General features: G+C 37.6%; 1 protein-coding gene across 4 annotated transcripts in view; it reads right to left on the bottom strand.

Moving 5' to 3' along the window:
- Positions 1–12,427, bottom strand: part of ATAD2B (ATPase family AAA domain containing 2B) — a 75,763-nt gene that overhangs the window by 17,685 nt on the left and 45,651 nt on the right. For all 4 annotated transcript variants that reach the window (XM_068183333.1, XM_068183332.1, XM_068183331.1 and 1 more), the window contains exons 22-24: positions 10,077–10,236; positions 6,498–6,620; positions 2,284–2,421 (exon numbers count right to left, since the gene is read on the bottom strand). In XM_068183333.1, coding sequence (XP_068039434.1) covers positions 2,284–2,421; positions 6,498–6,620; positions 10,077–10,236 — 421 coding nt within the window. The remainder of the gene's footprint in view (positions 1–2,283; positions 2,422–6,497; positions 6,621–10,076; positions 10,237–12,427) is intronic.

The raw sequence follows: 12,427 nt of genomic DNA, 5'->3' as shown, positions 1-12,427 counted from the left end.
AAGGCTGCTGAACTGTCTGCAGTCCTCTCTGTTTTTAGAGAAGATACTTGACAATAATTTATTTTAGAGTTCTAAGGTTTGTCTACTGAATTAACCTTTTTGCAGCTCTTTTCAAAAATACTGTAATAAAGCCCCTAAAAACAGTAATAACTGATCAGGAAAATAATGTTGTGATTGGTGATTCTTTCCTAGATTCCTCTAAGGGAAAACATTAATTCAAGTTCAAACAGCAGAAAACATGCAATTATTTTGAGAATTATTGAAAAGTATGGTTTTAGCTTGTTTAAATAAAATACTTTAATAATTTTTCTTGTTACTCTGATTGTGCAATACATTATAGTTTTAAAAAAAAATAGTAGTTCATGACCATAAAAAAATTCCACTCTCCCTCTAAAATAATCCCTCTTCAGAAATACCTTCTCCAAACTTAATTCTTCCATTTAATTCTTCCATTTAAACAATCACAATCCACAGTTTCATTTTCTGCTATTTGAGCTCCCCACAATCTGCTCAGTTCTGCTCTCACCCTTCTCTAGCCTATCCTCCAAGTACCCTTTTTAAGACCATTTCTCTTCCTCATTTCCAGTCTCTCCTGAACTGACCACATCAATCTTCAAGAGTGCCCATGTACTGCTTGAATCCTTCCTGCAGATTTCTGATTGCTCATCAATTCCTGGTTCTCTCTCTTGATTACTAGATGCATCACATCCCTCCTGGACTAGCTACCTTTCCCAGACTCAGCCTTAAAAGGCAGATTTTCATTTGATCGTAGACCCAAACACCACTAAGCCTCAATTTTTCTTGCCTTCCAAGCTAGATCACGAAAATACCAACAGGATCAGTGCCTTAACAGTAACTTTGTTGTTTGCACAGAGACACTGGCAATTTCCTGCAGCTGATGGCTCGAGTTTTCTAACAACTGCTGCTGCCTCCACAACAGAGGGGAAGCGAGAGAGGTACTGGAGCTGCTTTGGATGCGAGTCACCAGCGAGGGCTGCTCTGCCCCTTCCCAAGGGATGTCCAGCTTGGAGGTCTATAAACCCCACCGTCTGCTGCTCAGCATGCACAGCCAGCAAAGCGCTCTGTAGGGCAGCCAGAGGGAAAATCTACATCCTGGACTTCACAGGAAATTTAAAAAAATTAATTGGGAATCCCTTCCCTACACTCTCTGTTTTGCACGAGCTGCCAAATGAATAAACAACAGCTTGGATCCACATCATCAATTTATTATACAACAATTTATTCTAACCATAATTCTGTACGATTGACTTTAATTCCTATAACGGAAGAAATTACAGCTTCGGGAAATAAAATCATACACCTCTATTTAATTAAACCATTTGACATCAACACTATCATTCATATATAAACAATGTTCATCTCTGGGCAGTTATCATCATGCCTAGAAAACAATTTCTCATCAAGGAAAAGTACCATGAAGGAGAGCACAAATACCAAAATGAAAATCAGTTTGCCATCAATCAGCAATAATCGATAATGCTACTAATAATATATTAATAATGGACTCCACATCTTCAGCAGGAAAGCCAAGTGCAACTATCAGTATATCCCCATACTCACTGTCTCTCATAATCTTTATTTTCTTTATAATGAAAATATCTGCAATGTATTCACCTGTTCTAATCAACTTACCTCTTGAACATAATTAGCAGTGCCTCTGATTACCCACTCACACCTCACAATTCTAGACATTTTGATCACTTAACTGGATTAATTCAGTAGGTTCCAGGAAGTGTATCTTAACATCCTCCAGTAATGGTTACTGACTGCTGAAAACCATTGCCATAAAGGAAAATACAGTTAAATTTGCAACCTCTTCTCTAGCTTTCAGCATGACACTGAATGTACTGAAGGCAGGAATTCAATGTAGTGCAAGTGAGAGACTATTAAGCAGTATAGAGGTATTTACCTGCTAATACACAGAGTAAACAAACCTGAAAACTCATCAAACCACTGAAAAGTGTTCTTCTTGGATCTGAGTTGTCTCATACTGAAAACAGTCTTTTACAACAAAAAAATGCAAAATACTCATACTGCATTAGAAAAATAACTATTCTTCACCATAAAACCAGAAATTCTGCTTCTTTACAACTTCTTGGGCAGAGATTTTATGTACTCCTAGAAGGAGTATTTCTTAGTTCCATGTGTTTCATGCCTAAAATTACTTCTGGAAATAATCAGTAAGCAGCAGTAGAGACAATTTTCAAATGTCTGCCATTGAAAGGACCTCTAATTTTGCACAGTCATCACCCAAGTACTTACAAGCACATTTATTTGCAGAGTTGGGCCACACGGCCATGGTGGGTTTTTGCTTGTTCCGAAATGCCTCTTCAACTCTGGCTTCTGTTTTCCGTACCGTGGAACCGTGAGGATTTACCTGTTCTGCTGGCACTGAGAAGCCTGCATGCAAAAGACAACCATACCTGTTTAAATAAGCCAAGCTGCAGGAATCTACTGAATCAAAGAACACTATACTGCAATAGGAATAGATCCATTAATATTTAGCTGGACATTCAAAATAAAGATTTGCATTAAGAATATTTTGTTTCTGCTGACAAAACAACTTACTGGCTGCATGCATGGTCTTAAACTGTCAGCTCTGATGGATTAGAAAAATGTGACTGCCTCTCACACTCTTTGGGTCCCCAAAGATTGACCCTTCTATTCATATTTCCTCTACAAGCAAATTCTTACTGACCACTTCAATCTTTTCCTTATTTTAAATAGCTTTAAAATAAGTGGCAATTCATAACGGCATTGTATGCCATATCAAAAAGAGTATCTGAATAAGAACCTTGTATTGTCACTGTGATCTATGTTATGTAAAATGGATCCATTTCAGAGTCAATATGAGCTCTTAAATTAAGAAAATGCAATTCAGCTTTTAACAAAAAGTGTGGTTTGTTTCCTGTAATATTTAATCTCATAGCTTCTCCTGCTTCATAGGTTTTTTAATTAAATTCTAAAAAAGCAAACTTTCATATTGGTTAAGCACATTTTAAAGACATAAATGAATATCTGAAGTTCTGTATTTGTGAACTAGAATTTCCTACCCATCCACTAAAACGGTCTTCAAAATGTTATACCACATCTCCAATATAAACCAGAACCAAGTGATCAAGAGCTGAAAAGAAGCTCCAAAACTGATGGATGCAGAAATTAAAAGATTCACATATAATCTCTCATCTCACAACTAATAATTACAGCATAGGTTTCTAGGTACTATTATAACAATTTTAAACTGCATATCAAACATTTCATTACTCAAAACAACTATCACTTCTACCTTTTTATTAGCTGGTCTCCATAAGTAGTTGCAAATTTCAGTAGTCGAGGATACAGATAGTTGGTTCTTATTTACCAACTTAAAACTTGCTGTCCTTAGGCTTAACATCTTTCAACAACAGCACCTCATTTCAGTAACAGAGGAACGAGAAATTCTAGTTTGACTTCTATATACTGATTTTATTGTACATTTTATGGGCAGTACTTTTGAGACTGGTCACCAGTCAGAGTACTAAGTAAAAATGGCAGATGTGTGGAAAACAAAATAAAACAAACAAACGAAAAACCAAAAACAAAATAAAAAAAATCCCCAAACCAAACACCACCACAACCACATCCCCCCCCAAAAAAAGCCATGTAGAAAATACTTTCCATTTTACAACTACGAAAGATTGCTAAGTAACTTGCTGACAAAATTGTGAAGAAAATGGCTATGGAGCTTTTTATATTTTTTCATCCCTTGCTCAAACTGCTCTGAAACAGGGTACATGTCAAAGTCTAGACAAGCAGATGTGCTGTGATTGTCCTGATCTGCTGTCTTGCTGAGGCTGCTCTTTAGAGCAAAATGAGAATAACTGCAGAACTGATCAGCATTCATATCATTTCCATCCACTACAATGACCAGTGCCAAGACTATACTCCTGAAGTGTCACCATCCAGGTGCTCTGCACACCATAATCTTTGACACAACTCCTGATCCCTTGTGACTGCCTTCCAGTGTGAGGCTTCCTCAGACCTCAGAAGCTTGATATACTTTCCTCTGTTCATAAACAATTAAATTAACACAGCTTCTTCCATGCATTCCAAGTCTTTTGGACTTGCTTTGGTTAACATTCCTTGCTAACCCAGTCAGTGATCTCAGCCTTGCACATTCTACAGCGGGACCGACTGCAGAGCTCACTTGTCATTGAAACCACCAAGTGTGGTCCAGAAGCACAAGCATCTTCAAGTGTCACCTGCAGTACCTGTGACACTGTAACAGTTTCCATGCCAATGTACTGAATCCACTTTGAATCCTGCCCATTCCTGTCTGTGAGTTGTTCTTTCCCACAAACTGGTGCTGCTCATCACATACCTGTACCCGAAGGCCCTCTCACACCAATGGTACCTGCTTTTTCTGATTTAACAAGTTCACTGCATGATACCATCAGCCTTAATTATGACTTAAGACACTGCCCTTCTTTCAACAGTCTACAGGCTCTGTCTCCAGAAATATCTATTACTGGGCCACTGCCACAAAAAGGAGGGCAGCATTCCAGTTCTTCCAAACTTGCAAGAAAGGACTACAAGCCATGGAATCATTCTCTGCAACAAAGAGCTCTTACAAACATTTACTTTAACCTCGGAAGCAATAACCTTTAACAGTCATGGGGACTTGGATAATTAACTGAGCACAGCTCACGGCATGATGCTGTGGCCAGAATTGTGAATATTCTTGTAGTTCTAATAGAAAAGTACAGAGGAGAAATGAAGGCATTATATTAGCTCTGTTTTACAGCCACGGCGAATTACAATTGGTTCATTTATCCACAATTCAAGACACACATTGGAAGCTTGCACAAAATTAGACAAAAACACGCATGACTGAATAGGAAAATACAAAGAATTCTATCTGTTTTAATCTGAAGGAGAGAAAGCCTATAGATACTTGCATAGTTCAAAGAAGTTTATTAATAAAGAGTCTTCAAACTACCAACAGAAGTATTTCAAGAATCAGCAGCTGAAAGGTAAGACCAGCCAATTCAACCTAGAAATCAAATAATGGAGCTTTATACCAAAGCAGGAAACAACTTGCCAAGGTAAAGCTGGAATTATTGAAATCAATGATCCCTAAATCAGCATGAAATTTTGTTCGAATGTTATAGTTCAGTAATTTTCAACCTTTTTCAACTTTCAAAACTTTAAAACTTTTACATGGATATACACTCTTTTTATGTAAACAGAGCGCTGCTGCCACACTGGGAATATGTTTGGACTTTTGATAACTTTCCCTTGTCACTTTAGAAGCTGTACACAGACTTGCAAGGGTTGTTTCTTAACCAAAAAAATCAATATGTTACCTCCAAAACTACACTTGTACACATACCAGGGTGAACTAAAAATCCAGTGGTTTAAAGGCTATTCTTCCTTATCATAGTTCTTATTATACTGTACTACAGGCACTTTTAAAACACAGCTCTGGTTCCACCACATCCACATCAGAAGTTAGCACAGCAACTCTAACATTTACTTGTTCACCAGGTTCTGTAGTACTGTCTGTAATAGTAGGCAAAGCATCCTTCTTGAAAGGATGATGCTGTCCTATCAGTTCAGCTCACAAAATAGGAAGAAAGTAGAGAGGTTTCAAGGTCAGTCACCCTTTAACCTGCACTGTCTGAATTTGACATGCATTCTTTATTTCATATTAAATTTAAATTTTTGTATGGAGATCTGTAAATTCTATCCCATATATGTACAGAAGCTTTTCTTGCTGCCCTTCTTCCTGGCCAGATGGAATTCTCTCAGAGCTTTAGCTTTCTTAACTTGATCCCTGGCTGTTCAGTTCTTCTGTAGTTTTCCCAGGCTACCTTTCTCTGTTTCCACTCTCTGCAGGCCTCCCTTTTGTGTTTAAGTTAATCCACAATCAACCTGTTCATCCACACAGGCCTCCTGATGTGTTTACCTAACGTCTCTTTGTTGGGAAACCTCACTCCTGAGTTTGGAGGAGGCAGTCCTTGAGTATTAACCAGCTGTCCTGGGCCCCTCTTCCCTCCAGGGCTTTATCCCATGGGACTCTACCAAGTAGATCCCTGAACAGGCTGAAGCCTGCTCTCCTGAAGTCCAAGGTACTAAACTTTGCTATGCACCCCTCTTGCTGCCCTTAGGATCTCAACCCCCTCCACTTCATGGTCAGTGCAGCCCAGCTGCTCTTGAGGTTCCCATTCCTCACCAGGACCTCCTTGTTGGTGAGAACAAAGTTCAGCACAGCACCTCTTCTTGGTGGCTCCTCTATGACTTGGAGAAGGAAGTTGTCCTCTACTCATTCTAGAAACCTCCTGAATCGCTTCTGCCCTCTGTGTTGTCCCTTCAATACATACTGGGGTGGTTGAAGCCCCCCTACAAGGTCCAGGGCTTGTGAACTTGAGCCCATTCCTACCTGTCTGTAGAGGGCCTCTAAGTGTGTGTGTTATGATAAATGAAGTTAAACATACCTCTTTTTCGTCTTGCTTCCTTGATTTCTTCACACATCTTATTAAATTCTGGATCCAGTTCAGCAGCAATGATAGCATGAGCAGTGTCCTTCAAAGTACATGCTCTATGTCTAATTATTTTATCTAAAAAACAGGACAGCACACTTTTTTACCACAATTACAAAAATTCCTCAGCATTTCTGTGTTGCTTTGTATTGCATATTACAACACTGATACAAACAGAAGTAACTGGGAAAAGTTACAGATGTCTGAAAATGCACAATAATCAATACCACAGTGTCACCAGAGGACATAAGGAAAAACGACACACTACAGCTTTGGTCACCATGAAGAGATTAATTTATTTTTTCTGACTTTAATCATTTATAGTTCTCAAAAGGTGCCAGTGGATTGGAAGGTGAACGTACCACCTCTCCAACGACACTGGACAAACTACCAGTCTATCAAATTTCTCCGCCTCTAAGAAAGAATGCAAAACAATAGGTTGTTTACAGAAAGTTGCATGAGAAAGTTCTCTACAAGAATGTAAATTCAGAAGGCTTTAGAAAATCCTAAGAAATCAGGGCGACACCACAGCACACTCAAAAATCACAACCCAGCTATTGAAGAGATATAGGTGCTTTCAGAAGTTTAAACTGTTACTTTAATCCACAGTGGCATCTATAAACAAATGCAAACAGTGAATGATGAACACACCTAAATCAACTTGCCATAAGATGTAGCCAGTTTCTACAGGCAGATCTACACAGTATAATGAAGTGGAGTGCAAAGAGTCCCAAAGTAACAAGAGACTTGTCCAGGAATTAATTTACCCACTAGGGTCTAGGAATATTCACAGTTACACTGCCTGCAAAATCACACTGGACATCATTTGCATCTGTAAGGTAGACCTGGCTCGCTTATGTTCCTTCCCTGTTGTTTTTTTTTCTTTAACCTGAAATTATTTCTTAATTATTATTTAACAACTGATCAAAATTGTGCTAAAACACATTATTTTATTCCTTAAATTGAACAGCTGTTTCTCATTTTAATTAATTTTTAAAAAATGGCAAGAAACAAGCCTTGAGTGTGCTACATTTTCAGGCCTATTTGGGGAACAGAACAAATTGCCCATGCTGGAAGCCTAAATGCAATTCAGGAAAAAACAGACCAGTTCCCCTACCTTTGAAACAAACAAAACAAATTATTCCACCACTGAAATTTGAAAAGTTATCATAACTTAATAACTAAGCCCATATATGGAGAAAATTGACATCTAGAACGTAGCTTTTCAATGAAATCTCCAACACTCATTGTTTGACTTCAGTACAAACATATTTAAGTTGTCAATCCATCCATACTGAATTACTTTTTCCAGCTGTTGCAGGTACTTCACCAGTAACCATCAACATTAATGTCTAGAACATATTCTACAGCCAGCAGAGTTAATGTTTTAATAATCTTTAAAGACAACAATTAAGAATAATACTAAATATTCATTTCACAATATTTGTAATTCTAGAAACAGCAGCTTTTACAGCTGGAAAAACTGCTGAGTGAAAGAGACTATCCAGTGTCTAGTTCAAAAGAGTCCAACATTTTCTGGGGAAAACTACTGTCCATTAAAGCTACTGAATGTTGGAAGGTTTTGCCCACATATTTGTGAAATATTATGTTTTATGATCACAGAAACCCCCAGACTGCATTCATTCCAGATATAATTTTGAGATATTAAATGTCAAAGTTTTGGTCAGATAATAAAGTTTAAGAACTCCTTGCAAAGGAGGAAGGGAAGAGAGGGGAGGGAAATAAAAATTAATCAAACTGGGGTGTTGGACTGAACCACTACCTTCCTCTAATCCTGTGCTGGGCAAGACTTTGCCCCAGACATTGCTTCCATGAGACACTCATGTCCAACATACAATGGTTATGTTCCCATGCCTTCAAGAACATTTCCCAGTCACACAGGGAAGCTAGAAAACCCCAATCTGTCTTACTACAGAACCTGTCTGAAATTTACAGCAAAGATCCAGGGAAAAAAATCACCAAGCAGTCAGTTTTTGATATCCAGACTGCAGATAAAATCAGCCAGTCTAGTCGTCCCTTTGCTTTTCCAACTTAACAGGACAAAAGCAGGTACAGTATGACTCTTCTGCAAGCAGAAGCAAGCATATATGTCTACCTTTAAAGAATGTGAACATTTATAAGTTAATATTCATTTAATGAATGCATCTGAATGCATGGAATGCTTCCTCTGAACAGCCATAATGTGCTGTTTCAGGTGTGTTCACACAACAGCCCAAGAAATTCTGGATGCCAGAAGAGCAATACATGCTCTATGGTTAACAGCAGATGACAGAACAATTTTTCATTACCTCCTATCCAAAAATGAGCCTAGAGAGAGCCAGATCAATTTCTCCTAGTTCAGTTCTGACAGCAAGGAAAATCAAAATAGCCCTCAACAGGTGCTCTTCAGATACACTCTGAATGCCAAGTGCCCATCAAGGGCTTTAATTAGTTCACATCAACTGCACATTAGAAGTCCTCAAAGTGTGTTATCAAGAACACAAAATAAATGGACTTTTCTAGTTGAAAGAAAATAGGGCATCATAAACTGAAGAAATAAATTTAATCTTCTACAAATATGAACTGGGTTAAAAAGGCAATGTGAAACCATAGTAGACTATACAGTATAGCAGACTATACTGTATCTGGTCCACACAAGGGACTTGTAAAATGCCTCAGAAAACCAAAAATTTGAGAAGAAAAACACAGAAAAATAAGGCTTTAACCTGCTAAAGCAATTTCACAAGATGTCATGAAAAACTTTCTAACACATTGGACAATATTTGTCGATGGACCCTGATCTCCAAGTACCACATATATTAAGCAGAACTCTGCATTAAAAGGGTGCTTTGTGTTGATGCTTTCTTGATGATTCTTGAAGCTGCCAGCTGCAATGCTTTCTTCTGGCAATGTGCACTGAAAGACAGCCCTAGCAAAAAGCACACAAGATCTTCTATCCTTAGTTTGGAGTGTGAACAGCTTTTACATTCATTTTAGTCTACAAATTCTTTTTTAATTGAAAGCATCCCATCACACTTTGTCAAGACAACACTGTCTAATCTCTCCTAATCAGCTGCAACTGACTTCCTTGCCTGGTGATTTATCCTGTTTTATTTCCATCCCCAAATAAGCAGATTTTGATTTCTGTGTATGGATTTCATGTTCCAAGCTAACACGGAAATACAGCAGACCACTGCCAGATTGTGTGCAGATTCTCTACAGAGCTCTCCAAATTACAGTGGGGTTTTGGTGCCTATACAAAGTCTAGATACCCAAAAGGAGCTACCAAATTTGAAAGGAAACTACAAAACATAATTTATTAGAAAACAGCTCTGAATGCTGCAGTTTTCCTGCTCTTCTAATGTCCCCAGTGCACTCCATGCCTTAGAATACTAAAAGTACAGACCCTTAGGACTTGCTTATCCTAATTATCACAAAGCATGCAGCTTATCTAAATGCCTGAATAGCATCAGAATATGGAATTAAGTACCAGGCTTTCAGCTCTAGGTAGGCCAAAAATAAGTAGGTTCTTACCTCCAGGATCTTTGTCTGGATTGTACTCCAGGGCATTGCTGCAGATCAGGTCAATGTCTGTTAGAAAATCCTTGGCTGTTAAGTAATTGTGTTTATCAATTTTGGTTATTACTGTTGATAGGTCCATTGGCTCTTTGATAACCTCAAGGTAATCTGAAACCTATAAACAAACAGCACACAGAAATGACACAGGACCTATTGAATACTGACAATCACATCTTTATACTTGGATTCATTCCACATGCTTAGCTCTAAGACATAAAATAAATATTTTGATTTCTAAGCAAATTTATGCTAAAAATTGAAGTCTTATCAGGCTAAAAACATAGGACTTCCAAATCTGCTTTTCCTTCAGGAGCTCACCAATTTATCTTTCAAAATTAATTAAACAGTATTTTTGAAGCAGTACAACTTAATGTAAATGCATTTTTCATTTTAGACTAATTTAGCTATAGATTTTTATGGTGCTATAACACTGTCATGGAACTAAAAAGGCAAAACCCATCAGTCTAACTTGAAGCCCTAGGAAAAATTAGGGAGGTTCTATTTTGTTCACTTTGTAGGTAATGTTCTCATTAAATTTAACAGCCAAATTATCAGCTTTTAAATACCTTCTATTAAACAGTTTCGTCAATCACTTGTTAAACAAAGAAAAGTCAGGTTTTATGGATTGCAGATGTTAGATCGGCTGTACAGAAGGACAATCTAAAGAAAAAGCCTTGTGTCACAGTTCACTGTGAGCTTACATCATAACTGGAGATTCAGTAAACAGTGGGGCACACTAAAACGTGTTCAACATAATTCATACCATAAGGGTCTCAGCCTTAATAGCCAAATGCATCAGCACAGCTGCTGTAATGAAGTTCACCCAAAAAAAATCAATGAATTTGTTATTAACTTCACAGAAAAAAAATATGTATCAATGTTTCAGTGTGATTCAGATTACACTTAACTAAAAATACTGTCAGCTTCTAAAACAGTACTGCATTTTTTTCTTTAGAAATCCACATATGAGAGTCACTGTCAAAGAACTTAGGAGTTAAATACATACTCAGGTCAAGCCATTATGGCTCTATAAGTTTATATATATATATATATATATATATATATATATATATATATATATATAGTGCCTGCAGATATATATTACATCACAAACTAACATTAATGCATTACTTCAGTGGACAACAATGTATCACCTAATTCCTTAAATACAGACATTGAAATTCATATAGACAAATTAAAATGGCAAAAATTATCTTTTTGTCTCCCTTTATGGAAACATGATAGTATCTGGTTCAGGGATTGGAAAGCTAAGCAATAGGCTTCCTTTTCTTGTTAGCACAGCATCAGAAAATCTTCACTGGAAGCTGTAAATATTGCTGCTGATTTAGTCAGGAAAATTCTTGACTTATCACACAGCAGCATTCTCCGCAATGCAAGTAGGAGTGAAATAAACCTAACACATTTTTTAAGGAAGTCAAGCAGACAAGCTGTTGTAGAAAAAGAAAGGCTAGTCCTGTGCTTAAATGCAGCAGGTAGGACAAAAAGGATTACATTTGATTTCTGGTGCTATGATGTATTAGCAGGGTTCTGGCAAGTCTTCAAATAACAAATTCACATTTTTATTCTCTTCATCTACATAACATAGACAGTTATTTGTTCTTTCTCTACGTGCCCTTAATCATTTAAGTTTAGAACACAAATTCTTGACAGAAAGGAACTACCTTCACTCTAAGTATGAAGAGTTTCTACAATAATGGACCTCCCAGTTTCACAAGAAAAATTAAAACAAATTACTGCTGAGACCATGCTCATCCTGTAGGTTGCCACATTAAACAGCTCACCAGGCTTTCAAAACCAGTCAGCTATGGAACACTATGGAAAACTCAAATTAAGAGAGGACTGCATCAGCCCATAAAAAGATCTGTGTTCCATCCTGCAAGGAATTTACACTCCAGATCTGCTTTTTACAATGCTGGTCTTCTGATGTCCCATATTCAGCTTTTAATGTCTTCCTAAAGAGATGCTTCTCTCTTCAGAAGCAATTGGGGATTTTTTTCAGTTAGTAAGCCTGCAATGCTTGCATGTGGCCAGCATCTGATCTCAAAGTCAGACCAAACACAATCCTATTCATCCAGCAGCCCTGAAAACAGATTTGCAGATCGAACTGTCTCATCAGTTAGGTGTGTACAGTCCATAATCAACCAGTTAATGCCGTATAATGTGCTACCATGTGTGATTAATGGCATCCACAAGCTTTACTGCTGAAATTATGCAACAACACTATTAATGCTGAATGCATTACAGAACACAGATCACTTTCCCAATACTATCATGTCTATGATTAC

This window comes from Anomalospiza imberbis, chromosome 3, assembly GCF_031753505.1.
Source record: "Anomalospiza imberbis isolate Cuckoo-Finch-1a 21T00152 chromosome 3, ASM3175350v1, whole genome shotgun sequence".
Taxonomy (NCBI): Eukaryota; Metazoa; Chordata; class Aves; order Passeriformes; family Viduidae; genus Anomalospiza; species Anomalospiza imberbis.
Note: the sequence above shows the minus strand (reverse complement) of the source record. Positions and strands in the feature narration are given on the sequence as shown.